The following is a 24892-nucleotide window of genomic DNA, read 5'->3' on the forward strand; positions in this document are numbered from 1 at the left end:
ACAGTACTCGGAAATCAGATTTGTCAATATGATAAGTGAAGTCAGGTGATTTGGCCTAAGTCACAAGCAAAGTGTAAGTTGGTGAATGAAGCTACCATATCAAGAACACAAGTCTGACATCTTTAAAACTACTGGATTCAAAGCCCATGTGCGTAAAGGGGAACTATAGGCAGGAGCAGAGGGGCTAGTTTGGCCATCTTCAGGTGACTAATATACACAGTAAATGCCCTTGGTCATGTCAGACTCAGCGCTAAATATATCCTTCATACAAGCGTGAATCATTTCGACATACAGTGAGATTTGAGTGACCCCTATTGGCGGCTTTGTGTAACTTCATCTTGCCTGCCTAGCTGCTGCCTATATTGTCCCTAAGTGGAGATCACAAGTCCAACATCTTTAGATCCGAATTTTCTGTTTTTATTCTTCCAACTTACCCAAATATCCACCTTTGGTGCATCATATTCTTTTCCCTCGAACAACTCAGGTGCGGCATATGGCGGGCTACCACACCACGTTGTCAACGGAGATCCCGGCGTGAAAAAATTACTAAAACCAAAATCTGAAATAGAAAAAATTATCGATTACAACAACTATCACTCACTTTGGTTTAAATTATCTTCAAGGACAAATCTGTCGCTCAAGGTCTCTCATTATTTTTACCATCCTGACAACATCGCGTCATGCTGTAGGCCCTGTTTGCAAGAGGATGTATTCTTACCTGCTATTTTTATATGTAAATTTGCATCTAAAAGTAAATTTTCGGCTTTGAGGTCACGATGGACAACATGGCGGCTGTGACAATAAGAGACGGCCGTCACAATCTCCTTGAATCTTTTTCGGGCTTCTTTTTCATTCATTCGACCGTGGGCCACTAAATGATCTGAAAAGACAGGGAAAATAGTTCGTCAAAATCTTGTCATGAATTCTTATTTTATATTTTGCAAAAAGACCTTTAAGCAGAGAATAAGCAAAGAAGTTGGGCAATTCTCTTTAATTTATTAGACTGTGCTTAAATCAGTGGGGATCCAGAAAATTGGATAAGGGATGGGGCCCCACACGAAGAGCGCAAAAGGTACAATCTAGGATACAAGGGGGGTGGAAAGTACCCTCCACTGAAAAATGAACAAATTTATACCCCCATACCAACATGACTTGTAAATCCTGCAGAAGATCCTGGGTGATAGGATCATTTTCTGTGGGTTAGCAATATGACCTCGAGAAAAGGGATGACATTTCTCGAAGTCCAACCTCGAACCGAGGAATACCCTCGGCAAATATGGTGCAGCTTATCTAGGGTGAATAATAAGGCTACTCCAGTAATGCAACCTGGCCATCATCCGGTAATATGACTAGTCAGCAATCTGATACTCCAGTATTGTCATCAGGTAACGGAGTAAGGCCTTGGAAACGTAAAACTCATGATCAGTGCACCTCGTCAGTTTAGAGTAATTGACACGAAATACATCATCAAGTAACGAAGATAATTAAGTACCATGACTCCAGTACCCGGAACCAATACAAATAGCTCCAGACTCTTGCAATCATGTTCTTGCAATTTAGCAAGTGAAAAAATGTAATCCACCACGACAAAATGAGTCGCATGTCGCTCTGAGCTTGATGGACTGGTTGTTCATTTCACTGTTGTCTGCCTTTTGTGACATCTGAGTACATCAATTTCTTCTATCATTTCCTGGTGACAATTTAGGCTCATCTTCTGTGCAATATGCGACGCATTTTGTCGCGGTGGGTCACAAATTATCATGGAGTGCATTTCTGCAGTTTTTCATGACAATCAAGGTACATGTCTGATATCGCTCTTGACATCACACAACATTCGATTTGTCATCTGATCGGAAGTTTATTGGACCTGAACAAGCTATTCTTCAACACTACAAGCACTGTCAGCGTGCCTTGACAGACTATTCCAAGTCTGGTAGACACACACAGCACCCTGCTGTCCATAAATGTTGTTTCAGTAGGATTTCAAGACCATTTAATGTGTAGCCAACGACAGAGGATGACTTTCAGGGGAGTTTTATACTGAGGGAGTGCTCTCAATCCAACTCATTGGGTGTTATGGTTGAGAAATTGATATCGAATTTGAGGTATTGGTCCTCTCACCAAAACTGTGAGGGTGAGCTAAAACGTTTCAGCTCCGAGCGGTTTTGGTGAGACAATCAATACCGACAGTGATGTATCAATTTCTATTCTTTTTCAAATCAAACAACGAAAAATGTGGTTTCAAATTCTTTTTGACAGCTTCCACATTTTGCACCGCCCCAAGCGGTTATGGTTGCCTAACCATGAACCGCTGAATTCAAAAGGAGGCTTCGTTTGCGCATAGTGCATTTACACTGTAAAGTGTGGTTCGTTCTAAATCCAGGTATTTTTAAATTACTGACATCGAGAACCCTGATTGCAATACTAGAGTTCAAACAGTTTGAATAGACAATGCGTCCTTGACACACATCGTCCAATGGCCATAACAACTTGACCCGGCTTGGCCTTCATTTCAAATTCATAGTAAATAATTAACCAGTCTTAGGTCGGTGAAACTACAGTAATTGGCCATCACTATCTCGAGACATCAGTCAGTTCTTGCCGGAAACAGTCAACATAATTGCCACAGAACATGTCAAACAATTAACCCAGAGACTAACCTTGGCATTGAGAGACAAACTCAGATAGTAAACACTATCGGGGTTTGTTTACATTTTGCTTTGTTATTTTAAAGGAACATGGAAAGTTTCCAACTAAAACAGTGACCATCTTCTGATCTCATATCATCTCATTACCGGCGTTGTAACCCTATTTGATTTTTGCCGGAGGTATGGAGTCCACTATAGGCTACTGTCCACCATCTTTTACTTGTCCTGGCATAGACACTCAGGTACAAGGGACCACGGCTTTTAGTCTCATCCGACAGACTCTCGAATATTTCATACGTTGTAGCCTACGTGTTGTGAAGAGCCAGGAATTTCAGTTCCTTGAAAGCCACGCCGGTTCATCTGGAAATACAAGTGATTGAACCCGGGCCCTTTTGCGTGGTAGCCAGCAGAGTTAACCACCAGGCTATGAGGTTCCTGAGGCTTCTGTATTTGGCTCTTGAGTGCATCATGTTACAAGTCAACGATGCAAGCTGTGCTACCACCCCATCACAGAGTGGCCACTGGTACAAATAATCATTTTTTATGTTTCACCCTGAGGCTTGGTCAGTTAAGTGTCCTGCCTAACATCACAAGCAATGTGTATGATCTGGATAACGAACCCGCTATGCTTGGACCACCTTACATAACTACACACACTTGTGTTGTGTTTGTTATTGTCATTGGTGCATTATTCCATCATATAACCAGTCCCTGTTCATCAATGTAAACCAGCCAGTTTTCAAAGTGTAACCGACGCTTTTATCCAGTTCTATACATGCAATCCATTAAAGAGGTGCCACGTCCATAAAATATTAATGTCCAGGGTAACTGGGGTACTAATTACCTCACATAATCAGTGAATCTAAGGTAACACTGAACGACAGTCTGTGTTCATACTGAACAGCTACACGAACAACAGAATAGTGTTTCAGCTGAGGGGCTAGTAGGGCCCAAGTTTCAAATGGCTGCAGTAAGGGAGCAGCTCGTTGAAATGTCCTAGAACCTCTACGGAGACCTACCCACGTGTGAGTCAGGTGATCTGAGGCAACATCAAGAGGGTCAAACTGCAGTTACTGATGATGTCCTTTCAAATCTTTGCGTGAAACAAGGTGTATGGGACCAGATAGAGACCTGTGTTGTGTCGCACAGAAACTGAACAACGAACTTGGCGTCATCCGATCGTCGGTCAGAACGAATTGTGTCCGGTGACTTGTGGCAACATCAAGTGGGTCAAACAATAGATGTCATCAGGAGTACACTAATGATGGACTGTTCTTCAAACCAGATTCAAAATCTTTGCGTACAGTGAGATGAGGGATGTGGTGGACCAGATCGACCTTTGTTTTGTCACATAGAAGCTGAACAACCAACTCAGCGCCATCCAATCGTCGGTCAGGCCTACTTGTGGGAACATCAAGTGGGTCAAACTGTAGATGTCATCACAAGTACACTAATGATGGACTGTCCTTCAAATCTTTGCTTATGACAAGGTGTATGGGACCAGATAGAGACCTACGTTGTATCACACAGAAACTGAACACCAAACTCTGCGTCACCTGATCGTCAATTAGGCCTGCTTGTGTCAGGTGACCAGCCCGTGGCAATATCAAGTGGGTTGAACTGTAGATACCTTCATGAAGACAAGTTCAAGACAAACTTCAAATCTTTGCATACAGAGATGAGTACGGTAGACCAGATCAACTGAACAACAACTCATCCGATCGTCGGTCAGACTCAGAGCCGCGGGAAGTAATTAGAATTTCCTGACCTTTCCCGGGATGAAAAATCAATTCAGCTCCCCATCATCGAGTGTTGGCGTTTCTCATAGTGATTTGGTTGTGTCAGGTTTCTAACATCGAGCCTAGATTGCGTGGCAATGTGGCATGAATTTGTTAACTAGATAAGATGATGATGATATCGTGGCATTCCGATTCAGTTGAGGGCGGCATCGTAGTACAATATTGCTTTAGTTTGGTGCCATGGGCTTGTCTGATCAGCATCATCGCTATCCGGCCCAGGAGCACAGATCAATTAGCTTGTTAGTTTTTTTCAAGAGTGGATATCACCTTTATTTGGCCAACATTTCGCAGTATACATGCTAATTTTGAAGAATTGTAAGAAGTCATTCGTTGAAAGATTTTAAAAAGTGACGGAGGGAATTCCATTTTTTGTGAAATTCGCTCTGAAATCGCATCATGATAGCATCGATTCGTTTTATGAGTCTTTTCCTGCATTGCTCCAATCTTACAACACTACGCCCCCTCCCCCTCCCCCTACCGGACTTGTACAAGAGCCTTCAGAGAAATCTTGTACAAGAGCTTTCAGAGAAATATTGCTTTTTCTCTCGATATCAACGGAATGCCCCCTCTCAAACACGTCAATCGGAAATTTGCCAATTGTTACGATACATATACAATTATCTGACATTTGCAACTCGTATAGTTCGCGACTCATATCTGAAGGTTGTGGGAGGTGGAATTTTTCCTATCGGTATGCAGACTGTATCCACGCTTAAGTAAAGTGTTTGAGTGGGTATTGCGAAAGTTGCGTCCATGGCAATTGTCGTTTCGATGACAAGTTACAGGTGGAGGGGGGCAGGTTAAAACTGTCAAATCCGTTATTATAACAATTCTAGTCAGAATCTCCAACTCGACAAAGTTTTAACACCTTTACATCCACATCGACAGGCATGGGGACATTAACACATTGGTACCAAACTGGCAAGGAGCCTCATGGCCTAGTGGTTTACACTATAGGGCCCGGGTTCGATCCCGGGGAGAACCCAGGATCGTATGTCTGGATGAACCGGCATGGCTTTCAAGGAACTAAAATTCCTGGCTCTTCACAGTCCTTCGAATGAGACTCAAAACCGAGGTTCCTTGTACCTGGTGTCTACGCCAGGGCAAGCTAAGACCCCACCAAGTGAGAAACATGAGTAGCTTGCGTGGACTCTTTCTCTCTCGCCAAAGTCGGACCACTAGGCCAATAAACCCAATTGGCGCCTAACCGTAGTGGCACGCAGGATACGCTCATCCCGCCTTGGAGGAGGATTACTCCTAGGAGAATGACCCCTCCAAGTGCAGAGCGAACGCTGAAGAAGAAGAAGAAGAAGGTACCAAACTGGGCCTATTCGTTGTCAAGCCCTGGTGGAGGTGTCTTTGCACAAAACTTTGACAGCTGCCTAGATTTTGGCCATCATTTTAGCGTCACCTTCGTGGTGTTTTTTTTGGGAGCAACCAGCACCTCCAGTTCTGTATCAATTCCTTAAAGGAGGACCGTAGGCAGGATCTGGTGGGTTAAATTGGCCATCTTCTGGTGACTGACATACACAGCAACCGCACTGGGTCTTGTTAGATTCAAATATATTCAAATATTCCTTGTAGAGGCGTGAATAGTTTCGACGTACTGTTAGATGAAAGCAACCTTGTTGGCGACTTTGATGTGAGAGACCCCTATTGGCGACTTGGTGTAACTTCGTCTTGCCTACCCAGCTGCTGACCACAGAGTACCTTTAAACCTTAACTGGTGCCCAACTGTAGTGGCATCCAAACAAATGCTCACAACAGCCGATATTGAGGGAGAAGACCACAGTTACGTACCAATACACGTATATGACTTGCAACGAGACACTAAGTTGATTCCACTGTGTTAATCATTAACCAATAGTCAAGGCTAACATCAGTGTCTTCAATCAAAGACTATTCAGGCACTCACAGCTTAATGAGCCATCAGGAATCTTGATGACATCAGGCAAGACTACTATGACGTACACAACTACTGATGCATGGCTTGTGATGTACTCTACCGTAATCTCTTCCTAGTCGAAGTTATTCTAATCAGTTTGGTCTTCGCTACAGAGGAAAACTTAAGACATGTAATTGAAAATCATGAGGGTCAACTTAGCCAAGGTATGAGATGACAGAATCGTACGGTTTACTGGCAATGGCACACTGAACCTATCCAACAGTCAAGTCCAGCATCACTGTACTCACCCAATGAGCCCTCAAGGCAATTTTACTTGCTCCCCGATAACATCAGGCAGGACCATGATGACACACAAACCCTATAATGACGCGTAGCTTGCCATGACCATACACTTATCTGATCATAAAATGGAAAACCTTTGGGATCAACCAAGCCAAATAGCGAGATGACATTGTATCTTTAACTGGCAATGGGTCATCAACCCATCTAATACTGTCTATGCACTCACAATTACATTGGAACCTTTCTAGGATACTGCCAGGACCGACAAGTGCTGTCCTTAATAGAGAGGTGTCCTGATAAGAGAGGTCACATTGAATGGAAACATCTAATTTGGCACCAAAACAGATGACCTATCATTTTTCAAGTGCAGTTGGTCGTTTGATGGTAGGGCATTTGTGTTTTCTAACATTCTAGCTTTGACGAATCATCTAGCGACCTGGCACACGCTCTCTGGCAACATCAGATAGGGTCGTGATGTTCAGGCCTATTGATGTACCAAGTGACAATCTTTTGAGTATTACCAAAACAATGAAATGGCCAGGGCCATTGTGCTCACCTCATGTGGAGGAAAGACGGATAAAGAGCATGGTATTGTGTCATGTAGTGTTAGGTTTGATGTAGGTCCAAGCAATTACAATTTCCCCAAAATGGCCAATTTACAGTACATTCGACCTCTGTGACCTTGAAAAGTAGGTCAAATCAAAGAAGACCCGGGTGACACATTGAATGGTTGTTAGAATCAGATGTACCTATTATATAAAATTGGTGCCAATCGGGCAAGTCATTACTAGGAATAATGGCATTTTGAAGAATTTAGGATTTGGCCCCTCCCTGGAGGCCAAACAGCAAATCAGATCGCACCAAACTTCGGTACCTGAGATCACCTGACCAAGGGGTACATGTGTACTTAATTTGTGATCAATAGTCATTGCAGTTAAGAAACGTGCCATAGTTACGGCCTGACGGCGAATTTACACCATTTGACCTCTGTGACCTTGACAAGAAGGTCAAATTAAAAACCTGTGTGACATATACTGTATGGTGGTTAGATGTACCCATGATATCAAATTGGTGGCAATCAGGCAAGAAGTTAAGGAATAATCACATTTTTAAGGTTTTGGGATTTTGCCCCCTGGTGGTCAAGTGGTGAATCATATTGGACCAAACTTCGGTACCTGAGATCACCTGACTAAGGGGTAAATGTGTACCAAATTTGGTATCAATAGTCATTGCAGTTTAGAAACGTGCCATCGTTACATCCTAACGGCCAATTTACACCATTTGACCTCTGTGACCTTGAAAAGGAGGTCAAATCAAAAACCCGGAGGATATATGATGCACCTTTGCTAGAAGTACCTACCATATTTTTTTCAAAATTTCCCGACTACTATTAAGGGAGATATTGCATATTTTCACTTTTAACGTTTGGCCCCCTGGTGGCCAAACCATAAAACGAATCGGACCGAAACTTGGTCTCCAAGGTGTCATTACACAAGGGTACATGTGTACCAAGTTTCAACTCAATAGCTCTAACAGTTACGAAACGTGCCCTGCTAACGGACGACGGACGACGACGGACGACGACGACGACGACGACGACGACGACGACGACGGACGACGGACGCCACGGTATGGGATAAGCTCACCTCTGCTAAGAGGTGAGCTAAAAACCAGATCATTCCGGTCCTTGCCATTGAGAAAAGTTAGACATGGCTTTCAAACCAATATCAGTAATGGAAATCTTTGGAGCAACCACATCAAATTATCTGATTACATTACCGGTACACGTTTCCGAATCTCATGTCGATGTCTGTAGCGATTATTTCTCACATCTTTTGACCTTTATTTTGACCTTTCAATATCAATATATCCCTCTGGGCCCTCTGTACACTAAAACTAACACACATACGAATGTATTTATTGAATTTCAGTAAAATGCCAATAATAATTTATCATCTTGTATACAAGGCATATAAGACTCTCAAGGTTAATTATGATATTAAAGGGGGAATATAGGCAGGAGCAGAGGGGCTAATTTGGCCATCTTCAGAGGACTAATATACACAGTAAGGGCCCTTGGTCATGTCATATTCAGCACTAAATATATTCCTCCTACAAGCCTGAATCACTTCGACGTACTGTGAGATGTGAGAGACCCCTACTGGCCGCTTCGTGTAACTTTATCTTGCATGCCTAGCTGCTGCCTATATAGTCCCTTTAAGCTGCTGTTTAGTTTTTCTTAGTATTGTTTGTGTTTAGGATGGGAGAGATATTGTGGGGGGTGCAAGATAGTGATGCTCTGCGCCTTGAAATCATCTTTGGAGGCCTTCCAGGAACTTTCATACGGTCAACCCATCAAATAGACAAATTTAACTGACAACAAATAATTTGACGCATTCACAGATGAATGCGGCACTAAACAATTCATCATGAAATCAATTCAGCAGATTTTGCAAATTTGACACCAGCATTGAAAATGCTTTTAGTGGGCTATCCGGACATGTGGAATCCAGGAAGCGTTGCATACATTACCAGGAATTAACCCTGAATGCTCACAGAAAAGGAAGAATGCCACCAAACAAGAAAAGGCCATTGCTGGCAATTTTACGTGGGCTTTTATTTCATTGGTTGGTAATGATACCAGTAAAGTATTGCTGCCGAGAGATCAAAGGGGTTGTCGTAGCACAGATCGTCGGCTTGCTCTTGTCGGCTTCTTGTGATGGCTGACAAAGTCATACGCCTGTATTAACCCTCCTCCCCCCCCCCACACACACACATACTTTTTTACTGCATGCACTAATCTCGGGACACAACTTTCCAGCTACCCAAAAAACAGAAATCGGGCAAAATCCAGAAGATTCCCATGCCTGCTATAGGCCAAGCCAATGCTGGAGCATCTCATAACAGCTAGTGCACAGGGTTAATCCGGCCCAAAATTAAAGAAAAGTTATATCTGATACTTCTTGATACATTCATACTTCCAAGTGCGCGGACTGACCTGTTACAGTGCTTGACCGGTCTTACCATAATAAAGTACACGGTAACCACGGAAACCGTCTCCACAATTGGTTATGAAATGATGATACAATTCCCGGCATCAAAGGCAGAAGATCTTACTAGTTTTTTTACATATCAAGTACCGACTCGTTGCATTGCGGGTTTTTCTCTGCGCCTCTTGAAGATCTACCGCTAGTTATGAAAGCGAGTTCTCTGATTGGGACCTGGACGTGCCCAACTGGCCTCACTGATGTAGAAACCTGGATCGTGATGCCCCCGAGGCTGGTCTTGTTATGATCATGGTTACAGCAGGTGTCTCTTAACACTTTCAGCTCAATCTGATGAAGACCTATGTCACTTTTTCAGCAAACAATAAACCCCCCAGCCGCTTATTAACTCGTTCTGCCGTACGGCCGAGATATCTCGGCAGGGTGTTCATTTTCAGATCACCTACAACCGAGATATCTCGGCAGGGGGTTCATGTTCAGATCTCCTACAACCGAGATATCTCGGCAGGCTCAATTGTCAAAGATATACGTCGATTGATGATTCCAGAGCGATTGCCATGTCATCTGCAGCCGTTCTACATGAACCAGCTAGATCAGCAGACAATATTCAGTGTATAGAGTTGTTCGTAGATGGTGTGTCAAGCGTTAAGCGGGATTCCCCATGTGTACTTTCACTGCTGAAAAAATCACCCAGGACTTAGGCACTGGGCAAGCAAAAACCACCTGGGGCTGAAAGAGTTAATATTAGTTCTCTGAAAGCTGAAAGTACATGTACTTAATTTCTCACCGACCCGAAATATTGTCCGGCAGTGAAAGGGTTGAAACCAAAGCGACAAACTACACTCCAAATCACAACTGTCATCCCTTGATTTGGGTCACTGACGCGCTACCCGGCATGTGGGTCATAGCGTGCCAATGGTGCGTCATTGGCGTGAAACTCACGCGTAGCAGGATGGATGTCAATTGTGATTTGCACTGTAATATGCTATGCTTTACCTCAGGTAATCCAACAGTTAACACACTAGTGACACTAAAGGTCGAGAGAGCTCAACTGCTTCAGGCCCCTCGTTACTTCCATTACTGGAAACTTAATTACACTCGTGCAATTAGCAATACTATCGTCTGGTAACAACATCAGACAGATACTGCGTATGCTGAAGGATAAACAAGCTCAATCTGTAGTCTACCAAAGAAAAATTGCTCATCGTCCTTTTTTTCAAACATCTTAAGGTTGGCAATGGGTTTTATTTCTATTTTTTATTTTTCAGTCTGTCGACATGGTCGAATTCGAATCAAACAAGAAGACATAGTTATATGATTCCCGCTATTATTCGATAACACCAAGACCAGGTTAGGCCCAACCTATTTGCGATTAGCAAATGTGATCAGTTTCACAATGACCTTGAACTCTGACCTTGAAATTTATTGGTTCAATGATTTTGCCAGAAAAACTTCTCGTTTTTTGATGAGGAAACTGTTGGGGGAGGGGGCAGCCAGACTCCCTATAGTTCATATCACTATTATTCGATAATGGGGTTTCAGTCAAAGTCTTGGGGACCATGATGGCGGGGGGGGGGGGGGGGGCTACCCCTCCTCATGTCAAGAAAAATCTTTGAATGTGACTTTGAAATTTATTTTCTGAAATGAAAAAAACAAATATTGCTCCCTTTAATATACCATTGAAATGTCCCTTTTCACATTTTCTAAAAAAATGTGTCTAACCAGTGTCTGCTTAACCGTGAAAAAACCCCGTCATGAACCCCGTTTGTTGCTGCTGATTCAATGCACAGAACAGCCACACATGCTGTGAAAGCTAAGCTACTTGTTGTTATCCTCTCGTTGTCAATTCGATCATGTTCGTTGCCCATTCCCAGCAACTATAACGTATTCCGCACTAATCCCCGTGATTCCCTGGAGTGTCCTTAAAGGTCTTATGATAAACATGCCCACGATTCAATGTTGTGAGTGAAACAGTGAAACATTGAAACTTCCCTATGCGGACACTGCACAATTAAGGACAACTTCTCTATCGGTTGTTTCCATTCAATGTGACATCAGTTGTCCCCACCTCTCTATTAAGGACAGCACTTGTCAGTCCCGAGGGTGTCGTTATAGAGAGGTTCTAGTGTACTTATCGACAGGCATTGTTGGGAAACATTGCATCAATTTCTATCGGTTTAATACACATGCAGGGATATTTGATATGAAACTGCAATAATTTTCAGTCTTCAGTGTTTCAGTTGGAAAACGAAAAAAACATTGGTAAATCGTTACTTTTCCAATGAGATGAAGGCGATATCAGCTGGGAGCTCCGCCCCAAAGGTTATATAGGATTCGTGCTGTCACTTGTCAACTTTTGCTTGTCACAAGTTAAGTGAGGGTGAAATGTGACATCGTGAATTGTATGCAGCCCGCTCTTTCTATATAATCCCGGCCTTATAGTTCCCCTGCAGGTCCTTTTCAACATTTTCTTTCTGGCTATTGGCTGTAAGAATGATACTCTGATCCTGAGGTTACCAGAGACTAATCGGCATCTTGTTTCCTTGTGGACACTCCCATTGTCTGTGGATACCTAGGGGGATACCTGAATTTGAAGTTTGCATTTTCTTGAACTGATTCAACAGTTGCCATAACGCTGTGTGTTGCTTTCATCTTAACATGCATTCAGGTGATGCACTTTATTCAAAATCACCATATGGAAGTACTTTTTTTTTGATACTACAATTGCAAATAGCCCATTTTAACGATTATCGGATGATGACACATCCCACCGTAGGCCAGAGACCCAGCAAGTGGACCTGCTGCAGAATGTGAAATACTGATCACCTGTGACAGATGGATATTTGCATAAAGTTGAAAAGAAAATGAATCACAGGCTGGTCTGCGAATTTTTAAACAATCCACTCTACACAACTAAGGTATGAAGTCAAAGAACACCACGCATCTACAGCAAAGACTTCATCGTTTGTCTTGCAACCAGGTGCCCCCAGCCGATCCGATACTCCAACCTTTTTCATCTCTAAGACAACCATCACTGCTTGTAAGATTAGCTGTTTCAATTTGCTAAGCAGAGCAACCCACAAACCCAATAAGGGAGTAATCTTACTAGAAACACAACAAGAGGTCGTTTTGCGTGACTATCAAGTTAACCAATACAGTCAGGCAGTGTACTCTGATGGGGCATCGGTAGCGCAGTGGAAGAGAGTTGGCCTCATGATCAAGAGGTCGTGGGTTCGACTCGCGGTCGAGTCACTGCTTGGTTCCCCTACTGGTCAAGTTCAGGTGAGCGCCTTCTGGTTGCTCCTTGAAACCCCTGATTGATTTCTGTGGAGGGTTGACCATAGGCACCACCATTTTGGCTTCAACTTGAAATCCTAAAGCAATTAGAACTGCTTCAAAGTCAAGTACATGCCAATTTCAAGGGTGGGAGTCACTTCTCATGAAAACAAAGAACTGGCTCCCAGCATTGGAATTGGCATCCACTTTGCTTTGGAAGAGTTAACTAATTGCTTAAGGATTTCAAGTTCTGGCCAAAATGGTGGTGCAGATGGTCAACCCTTAGGCAACCAATACAACCAGAGAGTGAATTTAGTCAGCGTTTGCCGAGGAGAAGAAGAACAGCAACCCACAAACCCAAAAGAAGAGAACTCAAGAGTAGTAAGGTCGAATAGAGTAATTGTAGCCCCGGTTGAATTGTTGCCCCTGCCTATGATATTGATTGATATCCCCATGCATCAAACAATCCAGGGGCTACAATTACCCCATTTTACGTTATTGAGAAGAATACTGTGCAACAATTGCTTGCGATCGTCAGCTCTAAGATCAGGTACATGGTACAGTAACGGTAACGTCACATCAGTTTGCGTCACTAAGACAACCAAGTCCCATACGGTCAGGCAGCGCAGTCCGAGTCAGCCGCTCACAGCGATCAATGCTCGTTGGCGTAATTCCGAGCTTCCAGGCGTCTGGTGAACGACTGATGACATCAGATGATAGCGCAGTGGAAGAGAGTTGGCCTCATGATCAAGAGGTCGTGGGTTCGACTCGCGGTCGAGTCACTGCTTGGTTCCCCTACTGGTCAAGTTCAGGTGAGCGCCTTCTGGTTGCTCCTTGAAACCCCTGATTGATTTCTGTGGAGGGTTGACCATAGGCACCACCATTTTGGCTTCAACTTGAAATCCTAAAGCAATTAGAACTGCTTCAAAGTCAAGTACATGCCAATTTCAAGGGTGGGAGTCACTTCTCATGAAAACAAAGAACTGGCTCCCAGCATTGGAATTGGCATCCACTTTGCTTTGGAAGAGTTAACTAATTGCTTAAGGATTTCAAGTTCTGGCCAAAATGGTGGTGCAGATGGTCAACCCTTAGGCAACCAATACAACCAGAGAGTGAATTTAGTCAGCGTTTGCCGAGGAGAAGAAGAACAGCAACCCACAAACCCAAAAGAAGAGAACTCAAGAGTAGTAAGGTCGAATAGAGTAATTGTAGCCCCGGTTGAATTGTTGCCCCTGCCTATGATATTGATTGATATCCCCATGCATCAAACAATCCAGGGGCTACAATTACCCCATTTTACGTTATTGAGAAGAATACTGTGCAACAATTGCTTGCGATCGTCAGCTCTAAGATCAGGTACATGGTACAGTAACGGTAACGTCACATCAGTTTGCGTCACTAAGACAACCAAGTCCCATACGGTCAGGCAGCGCAGTCCGAGTCAGCCGCTCACAGCGATCAATGCTCGTTGGCGTAATTCCGAGCTTCCAGGCGTCTGGTGAACGACTGATGACATCAGATGATGACGTGCGTGACTATTGATCCGTTAAGGCATCACCACAGAGATAAATCCTCTACTCTTACATGGAGTAGTATTTCTTGCCTGCTACAACAGGGTGGGGGTTGGCATGACTTTTTGTTGGATTGAGTTGCTTCCATGAATTCTAAAATAAGGGTTCAACTGTGTCACAGGAGAGGAGCAAAATATGCTTGGTCGTTAATTCTCACAACTGCGATAATTAGTTACACTGTGTCGTGTAATGCAGGCCAAAATTCGCTTATTCGCTGTCCTTTTTGCTGAAAAGAAGGCACTTTTGCAAGTCGGATGTACTCAGTCGTCCTCTGCAATACCACCCAGTCTCCATACGTCAGTTTCTTCCTATTGCCTTTGTGGGGTACTCGTCACCCCAGCCTTACCGAACAGACAACATATGACTGGCTAATGTTACCGTTAGCTGATAGATGACCTATCACGCTAAGAGATTTGTCTTGGCGAAGAAGAAACAGTGCTGCATATGAATGTGACTCTGACTTGGTCTCAGGGCAAACGTTATGTTCTAGGAAGTCATTCTCTATCTTCCAATGCTTAGTCTTATTTTATGTTTGATCAGTTAGGCCTTTTTTTTATTCGTTGGATTAGGAATACCCCTGCGGTCATTTTCCGGAGTGGAAAGAAATGAAAGTCCAGAGAAATGCAAAAAATATTTTTCCCAACAACTAATTTTTATTTTTTGTGTCCCCCTTGTGTGATCTGAGACTGAGTTTTTATTTTATTTCCCCCGCCCCACTTAGATTTTGAGTCTGATGGAAATTTTTTTTATTCCCGGCCCAAATAGGTTTTGAGATTGAAGAAAAATATTTTTTTTAAATTCCCGCCACACCCACATAGGTTTTGGATCTGAAATTTCGTAATCCACCTCATTAAAAACGTGTGGCCTTATCTCATAGCGACATATATGGTATATCATTAGAGGGGTGCGCCATTTGTATTTAATTTTTGGGGGGTCTGTGGTATTGTCCAGAGCCCATCGATCTAAAAATGGGCACTCAAGTGGTGAACACTGACAGCTGCCTATCGCACAAAATCGATGTTGACTAATTCATCTAATCTATGTTGCTCGGTCACCAAGGAAAATGAAGTCATTAGGGATTATTGCCGAGCCGTTAAGTAAATCTTGATTAATTTTTGTTTCACGCAGCTAGCAAGAGATAGTCATGAAGAGAATGAAACAACTGTAATGTAAAAGTTCAAATGACATTTGACCACATCATTCGCAGTCACAAGGCCATTTGTCAGGGCGCCGACCCAACCTTGTCAGGACATCCCACCCTACCATGTCAGGGCATCCCACCCTACCATGTCAGGGCATCCCACCCTACCTTGGCAGGGCATCCCACCCTACCATGTCAGGGCATCCCAACCTACCTTGTCAGGTTATCCCACCCTACCTTGGCAGGGCACCCCACCCTACCATGTCAGGGCATGCCACTCTACCTTGGCAGGGCATTCCACCCTACCTTGGCAGGGCATGCCACCCTACCATGTCAGGGCATCCCACCCTACCTTGTCAGGTCATCCCACCCTACCTTGGCAGGGCATCCCACCCTACCATGTCAGGGCATCCCACCCTACCTTGGCACGGCATCCCACCCTACCATGTCAGGACATCCCACCCTACCATGTCAGGGCATCCCACCCTACCTTGTCAGGTCATCCCACCCTACCTTGGCAGGGCACCCCACCCTACCTTGGCAGGGCATCCCACCCTACCATGTCAGGGCATCCCAACCTACCTTGTCAGGTCATCCCACCCTACCTTGTCAGGTCATCCCACCCTACCTTGGCAGGGCACCCCACCCAACCATGTCAGGGCATCCCACCCTACCTTGGCACGGCATCCCACCCTACCATGTCAGGGCATCCCACCCTACCTTGGCAGGGCATCCCACCCTACCATGTCAGGGCATCCCAACCTACCATGTCAGGGCATCCCACCCTACCTTGGCACGGCATCCCACCCTACCATACCATGTCAGGGCATTCCACCCTACCTTGGCAGGGCATCCCACCCTACCATGTCAGGGCATCCCACCCTACCTTGTCAGGTCATCCCACCCTACCTTGGCAGGGCACCCCACCCTACCTTGGCAGGGCACCCCACCCTACCATGTCAGGGCATCCCACCCTACCTTGGCACAGCATCCCACCCTACCATGTCAGGGCATCCCACCCTACCATGTCAGGGCATCCCACCCTACCTTAGCAGGGCATCCCACCCTACCATGTCAGGGCATCCCACCCTACCTTGTCAGGGCATCCCACCCTACCATGTCAGGGTATCCCACCCTACCATGTCAGGGCATCCCACCCTACCTTGGCAGGGCATCCCAACCTACCATGTCAGGGTATCCCACCCTACCTTGGCAGGGCATCCCACCCTACCTTGTCAGGGCATCCCACCCTACCATGTCAGGGCATCCCACCCTACCTTGGCAGGGCATCCCAACCTACCATGTCAGGGCATCCCACCCTACCTTGTCAGGGCATCCCACCCTACCATGTCAGGGCATCCCACCCTACCTTGTCAGGGCATCCCACCCTACCATGTCAGGGCATCCCACCCTACCTTGTCAGGGCATCCCACCCTACCTTGTCAGGGCATCCCATACTACCTTGTCAGGGCATCCCACCCTACCTTGGCAGCTTACTACCCTACTTTGCTCTAGAATTTTGTAAAGGGTTTCTACAGGGCCACCCTACTTTAAACTGTCATTCACCCTACTCCTTGTTGCACACAGGCAAAACTTCCTGAATATATATCAAGGGTACCATGCACCCTACCTTGAGAAAATCCTGTGGAGAACACTGTCAGATGGCAACACATCCTGGATCCTTCCATCATTACAGGACTCCTCAGAACATGTCAAACGGCCCCATCATAATAAATGATAAACTTACCAAATATTTCTCCCCCGCTTGCGTATTCCGTCACAAGATATATCATTCGTTCCGTTTCCATGACCTGATAAAGTCTTATAATATGAGGATGTCGTAACAGTTTCATGATTTGTATTTCCCTAAATATCTTCTTTAAGTTATCCTCTCCTAACTGTGTTTTATCTATTATTTTTATGGCGACCTGCAAAACACAAAAGACAAGAATAGTATTAGTATAAACATGATAAAGTACCGGGAACAAGAAAACTTCAAGGCGCCTCACAGCCCAGTGGTCAACAATGCAGGCTACCCAAAATAGGACCCCGGTTCGATCCTGGGGAGATCCTAGGATTTTATTTCTGGATGAACCGGTGTGGCTTTCAGGGAACTAAAATTCCTGGCTTTTCAGTCCTTAGAATCGACCGTGATCCCTGGTGTCTTTGCCACAACAAGCGAAAGACCCCACCAAGTGAGAAACATGAGTACTTGCATGGACTCTACCCCTAGCTGAAGACAGAGTCACAAGGACAATTTATTTATTTTTTTAAATTTCACTGTATTGTACAATGAAGTTTAAATAAATAAATATATAATGTATTGTACAATGAAGTTTAAATAAATAAATAAATAAATAATGGAGAATAGAAACACCCCCAAGTGTAGAGCCAATACTGAAGAAGAAGTACAAGAGCAACAGGAGAAGCCTTTCCTAACTCGAGGATATAAATAACAAACCGGTTTGATTATAACACACATCGCAGAGATGAAAGAGTTACATCACAGATGAGCAATAAATATTGCACTCCGCAATAAAAATCATTTTAGCAGTCCTTGCAGCTTTCTTAAGTTCCCTACAAACGCCTGCCAAAAGATAGATTTTGCAGCCCATGTCACCAAAACACGACTACAATATTCTATCTGCCTTTTCTAAAAGTTACCATATAGCCTTTTAGCTGCTAAGAGCTCTATAGACGCTACTGCCTAGAATAGCAAGATTCTGACCTTGACTAGCAACAAATGTCGACGTCGACAACATCAACACAGACTATCAACGGGTACGAAATTTGCGTAAACACGTATCGTGTCCTCGCGTAATGAGAAGAATAAGTGATTAGGGCTTATGGCTTAGCTGACAGGCATGAACCCTACGGAGTGTTGACAAAGAAAGTCAGCAAGTACTTCGTGTCATTTGCATAATTTGTATCATCCGTCATGTAATTTTGTCACGTGGAATAATCGTAGTCGACACTTACTTAGTGGATGGCAGTGGTATGCTGGTGAAGATGTACAGCTGGCAACTAAACCCAGTTCTAGTTCATGTGCTTGCATAATTGGATGCAAAATCAGAAAATTTGTGTCAACTTCTGTCGATCGGGACACTGATGCAAAGTCCTCAAAGCTGTTGTAGCTGGGGGCAAGACATGTTTTTCTGTGCAATACCAAGAGATAAGCAGATCTTTTTCCAGGTCCTAGACTTGTGATGAGATACATAGATGATATTATCAATTATACACACCCATTCAAGTTCTCAGATCATTTGTTGATGCATGCTCGAGAGCCAGTGTCAACAACCTATCACTTGCATCCTTGGCTCCCATAGCCCATCAAGACCTCACATCACTTGCTGATGCACGCTCGAGAGCCAGTCTCAACAACCAAGCACTTGCATCCTTGCCTCCCATAGCCCATCAAGACCTCACATCACTTGTTGATGCATGCTCGAGAGCCAGTGTCAACAACCTATCACTCACATTCCCTGCTTCCTTTCTTGCCTCCCATAGCCCATCAAGATCTCACATCACTTGTTGATGAACGCTCGAGAGCCAGTGTTAACAACGTATTACTAGCATTCCCTACCTCCTTCCTTGCCTCTCATAGCCCATCAAGACCTCACATCACTTGTTGATGCACGCTCGAGAGCCAGTGTCAACAACCTATTGCTAGCATTCCCTGCTTCCTTCCTTGCCTCCAATAGCCCATCAAAACCTCACATCACTTGTTGATGCACGCTCGAGAGCCAGTGTCAACAAACCATCGCTAGCATTCCCTGCTTCCTTCCTTGCCTCCCATAGCCCATCAAGATCTCACATCACTTGTTGATGCATGCACGAGAGCCAGTGTCAACAACCCATCGCTAGCATTCCCTACTTCCTTCCTTGCCTCTCATAGCCCATCAAGATCTCACATCACTTGTTGATGCATGCTCGAGAGCCAGTGTCAACAACCTATCACTACCATTCCCTGCTTCCTTCCTTGCCTCCAATAGCCCATCAAGACCTCACATCACTTGTTGATGCATGCTAGAGAGCCGTGTCAACAACCTATCACTAGCATTCCCTGCTTCCTTCCTTGCCTCCCATAGCCCATCAAGATCCCACATCACTTGTTGATGCACGCTCGAGAGCCAGTCTCAACAACCTCTTGCCTTGTTGAGTTTGTTCTGCTTTGGTGTTTGACAGGGCTTACACTTCACAGGGGCACCATAGATGTTTGCTTTCATCCCCTCACTCTTCATTGGTGACTTTTTTTCTCAACGATTTGCATTTTTCTCCCTCATTTATTTGCATTTTTCTATCATCAATTTGCATTTATAACCAAAGAGCACCCTTTTTTGCAAAAGCAGCTATGCCACTTTGTTAATTTCCTCCTGAAATATAAAGGAGATACAACCTGCTTCCATGAGACAAGTCGTACAAGTCGACAACAGAAAGACGACCCTTGATAAAGGTCGAATAACATATATCATACAACAGGCCACAGCTAATCTCATCTCTCAGCCAACATGGCTACAGGCAGCGAATTCCCAAGTGGCTCTTTATCATTCTGTTGTTTACTGCATCAAAGATATACTATTTCCAAGGCTACGGAGGATAATACAATGCATTGCAGCATCATGATGAATAACAAACAAAGCATGGCACGCCGACAGAATCATTAGCTACTAATAATATGTGGATAATTTTTTATAGTGACGAGCCATAGTTGCCTGCGATTATAACCGCTGCCTTGTGCAATAAAAGGATCACTTGTCTGCGGGTAAAACTGATAATGGCTAGGTTTGATATCGACGTGCAGGTCTACCATTACTATTGTCACATGTGATTTAAATCACAAGTTGGCACAATTTAAGTCACTTTTTGAGGATGCACTACATCTACCCCAACATTGTTTGGTTTTTTAGGCAGGACAAATCAAATTTTCTGGCAATTCATAATTGCAAAACAATAGAGCAGCTCCCCTTCTTTTTCTCTCTCTTAGTTCCAAGGTTCTACATTTGTGTGTGCCACTACAGTTGGGCACTAACTGGGGATATTTGTCGATAGCCAAGCATTGAGGAAACATCTGGGAGGTGACTGAATTGATCATTCACTCCGTCAATCAAATTTAAATTGACCATTCAAGCAAATGCTCATGACTCAAAATCCGCTACAGGTAAGTAAATATATGTGGTCGGACTCAAATAAAGAACCTCCAATGGTAATGTTATCAAAGGGTCATGCCGAGAAATAAAATATGTATGCAGATCACGATGTAACGTTCGAGAAATCATTTAAATGAGTATGGTGAATACAATGAAACAGATAGGACCACGTCTGCTCAAGAATGGACGATTTTATCACTGTCTCCGTTGTGGAATACTGGACTGTCTACAGGGTGGCCCAGCAACTTTTCCCTCACACAATGGATACACAATAGAATCCGATTATCCAAGGGAGCAGGGAAAAGTTTTCTGGGCCACCCCGTAGTCATTGCAGTGTGATTTTCTAAGAAAGGAGCATGGGTTAGTTGGTTGATAGGCGAGATGCCCACCGAATTTTCCGGCAAAAACTTAAATGATAACATAACCAATTTATTAAAATATCCCCATTTATGAGCAACACCTACCAAGAAACATCAATTTGATGATTTGATTAGAGTAATCTAATTAATTTAATGAATCCTGGCCCATTAGTTGAATTTGATCAGATCATTGATAAGAGAACGTCCCATCCCAATTAGACAAGAACAGGGATAGAAATGAAGGGTAGATGAATTACCAATGTACACTTGTTCATACACACCCTTATGCCAAAATGTGGCAGGATAGTTGACTATATAGGTGGCAGGTTGGTGATTTATGCCAAAAGGTGGCAGGATAGTTGACTATATGGGTGGCAGGGTTGGTGATTTATGCCAAAAGGTGGCAGGATAGTTGACTATATGGGTGGCAGGGTTGGTGATTTATGCCAAAAGGTGGCAGGATAGTTGACTATATGGGTGGCAGGTTGGTGATTTATACCAAAAGGTGGCAGGATAGTTGACTATATGGGTGGCAGGTTGGTGATTTATGCCAAAAGGTGGCAGGATAGTTGACTATATGGGTGGCAGGGTTGGTGATTTATGCCAAAAGGTGGCAGGATAGTTGACTATATGGGTGGCAGGGTTGGTGATTTATGCCAAAAGGTGGCAGAATAGTTGACTATATGGGTGGCAGGGTTGGTGATTTATGCCAAAAGGTGGCAGAATAGTTGACTATATGGGTGGCAGGTTGGTGATTTATGCCAAAAGGTGGCAGGATAGTTAGCGGTCCAATACAATACAGAACGTTTTTGTGGTGAAAGTTTCTTTACAGTATTGTAATTTCAACATTTCATGAGCTCATGAAGACCTCAACTTCAGCCAAAGCAGCGCGACTTGTGTTTAACTAAAACCGTGTTGAAAGCAAATGGTGGCTTTGCCTCGTTATGAGGTTTCATGAAGCCCTGTTGAAGCCTCCGTAGTCGAACATGAAAACAGCCCTAAATTGGGAAAGAGTTAAAACAGTTTTGCTGACTAAGGATAAAAATCGTATAATTTTTTTCCACTGAAATAAAAACGATCGTGTCTTCTCGGGAGACGTAACTGTATTATCAGCAAAACTTTTGAAACATGGCCCAAAGCATTTTGACAGAAAAATGAGAATGAACCTAATTGAGAAGAAGCATGCACTTTTTTGATGTCTTACGTTCCTATAACCCTCGAGATAGGAGTCGCAAATTAAAAAGAATTTCGACCCGTGCAAGTGAAATGATACTTTGAGCCACAATTTTTTTCAATCGATTGAAAAATTTCCGTAATTAATCGAGAATTTGTAATGCAACTCTTAGTATTCGAGAGAAAAATGGAGCTAATTTGACTCAGAACAGCAAAAGCCTAATCTTCTTTTTTCCCGCATTTGCTCTTTGGCGATGTGTTCTTGCCGAGGACATACTGCAAATACAGAAATATTCCAAACCATTTCATTTTGCGATTTTGTGAAATTGTAACATTTGTGTAAGTATTTCTAATTGGCATTTTGACAACTCCATAACTGTTCAATTCAATTTTCTTCTTCATGGCCATATATATTTTTGCGATTATCTGTAGACGTGAAAAACATGAATTGAAAATAAAAGGCATGAACATATTCTGGGTTTACAGTAAACTAATCTGATCAAATGAGACCACCACTGCATATTCATAAGAAAATCTATTCCATCAACCATAATGCACATGTTTACACTGCCCAGCAAACATCAGGTTTAGAACCTAAGCTCTCTTTCTAAAGACGGTCTTTTGACTCAGAGACAGTCCATGGAATCAGATACCTTGAACTCATTTTTCAACTCTTATAAAAGATTCCATGTTTGCCACAGTTTTCATTGTGTCTTATCAAAACTCTGAACAGATGTAATAATTTGTTGTTTGTTTTACATTTCGGACAGTTTCTTTACATCTCTAATTTCAAAGATGGTCTTAAAATTAAAAGACGATCCACAAAGTCCTTTTTCACCTAAGTCAGTTAACTCGTGACTAGTGAAATATGCCAAGTGGCAACGTAAAAACTATTATAACTTTGGCCTTTGGTGATATTTCGGCAATGTTTAAACGAGGACTTGCCCTTTCACACATATACGAAGAAGCGTCTAGATTTGAATACTTTATGAAAACTCGTTCAAAACAACACATTATTGCCTCCATCCTATCAGGTATTAAAAATCACCTAATCTGACCTTATAACAAATAAAAGAGCATAGTATTTAGATTTTGCGATCAAAAGGCTAAAATATCAAGATAAACCAATTTATCGGTGATCAATCGATACGAGCTTTGAGATGTCTGAAGTACCACCCACTCAAAATGGAATGCATTATATTTACAGTGTAGTCTGTGCTTGTATAGGGGAGATCTGTGGCATAGTGGTTTCAGTGCTGATAATCGGGATGTTGTGGGTCCGACTCCCTGAAGGATCACCACGGTTTTATCTTAGTATCTTTGAGCAAGACACCGAACACCACACGGATACTCCTCACTCAGGAGTGAAAATACAGTAGAACCTCTCTATTAAGGACATCCACGGGACTGACAAGTCCTGTCCTTAATAGAGAGGTGTCCTGATTAGTCTCATCAGACACACCGTGGTCCCTTGTACATGTACCTGTTGAGTGTCTATGATAGGGCAAGTAAAAGATGGTGGACAGTAGCCTATAGAAGACTCCATACCTCCGGCAAAAATCAAATAGGGTTACGATGCCGGTAATGATATGATGATAACTGCTCCTTGGAGGCATGTCAGCCAGTCTAGCCTCACTGCAGGCTAAGAAGATTACAACTGCTCCGTGGCACGTGAGTGGCGTAGTGGAATCATCAGTGCCTATCACTTCTCAGGTCCCGGGTTCGATTCCCAGTTGGTCCCGGTACACACAATGTGATAGAGAGGACGACTCTTCATTAGCGTAGACTTCCTCCTGGCTCCGGATTATTCCGTATACAGTGGAACCCCCTTAGCAGACACCTCTCTATTGAGGACAACCTCTCTATCAAGGACAACCTCTCTATCAAAGACACTAGTTTTGGTCCCAAAGTGGTTGTTTCCATTCAATATGACCTCTCCAATCAGAACACCTCTCTGTTAAGGACAGCACTTGTCAGTCCCGAGGGTGTCCTTAATAGAGAGGTTCAACTGTATTACTATTGCCAGTATTGTTTAGAGAGCTAATAATGCCCTAGTTTGACGCTCAGCTCTCATCTTAACATTTAAAAGCAATTAAACTGTCTTTGTGTGGATATAGCTGGAGGGTGGATCGAAACAATATGTGATTATTATCTACAGCATATTGATTCACACGATACCCACTTTCATGTGTACTGGTATTGCAATTTGTATTCAAGAATTTGTGCTATTGAAAACGTAGACACGAATTCCATTGCATTCTTATCATCTGAGACTGTTCATTTACAATAGAACCTCTCTATTAAGGATATCCTCGGGTCTAGTAAGTCCTGTCCTCAATAGAGAGGTGTCCTGATTAGAGAGGTCGAATTGAATGGAAACACTCAATTTGCGACAAAACCTTATGTCCGTAGTAGAGAGGTGTCCACTAAGGAAGCTTTCATCGTAATTCAAAGGTCTGGCACAAGTTCTTGTAAGGACGAATTGGGGAGGGGAACATCTTGTTTTAGAAACAACAAAAAAAATAAAAAAAGTCAAATGAATATCATTAATCCAACTCGTCCTTTAATTGCTCGAGGGCACTACT

The 24892-nt window shown here is 43.5% G+C and overlaps 1 protein-coding gene across 2 annotated transcripts in view; it reads right to left on the reverse strand.

Moving 5' to 3' along the window:
- The window catches only part of LOC135502199 (serine/threonine-protein kinase SIK3-like), a 53602-nt gene that overhangs the window by 13814 nt on the left and 14896 nt on the right, over nucleotides 1-24892 (reverse strand). For both annotated transcript variants that reach the window (XM_064794837.1, XM_064794836.1), the window contains exons 2-4: nucleotides 17376-17556; nucleotides 719-880; nucleotides 435-559 (exon numbers count right to left, since the gene is read on the reverse strand). In XM_064794837.1, coding sequence (XP_064650907.1) covers nucleotides 435-559; nucleotides 719-880; nucleotides 17376-17556 — 468 coding nt within the window. The remainder of the gene's footprint in view (nucleotides 1-434; nucleotides 560-718; nucleotides 881-17375; nucleotides 17557-24892) is intronic.

This window comes from Lineus longissimus, chromosome 18 (assembly GCF_910592395.1).
Source record: "Lineus longissimus chromosome 18, tnLinLong1.2, whole genome shotgun sequence".
NCBI classification, from domain to species: Eukaryota; Metazoa; Nemertea; class Pilidiophora; order Heteronemertea; family Lineidae; genus Lineus; species Lineus longissimus.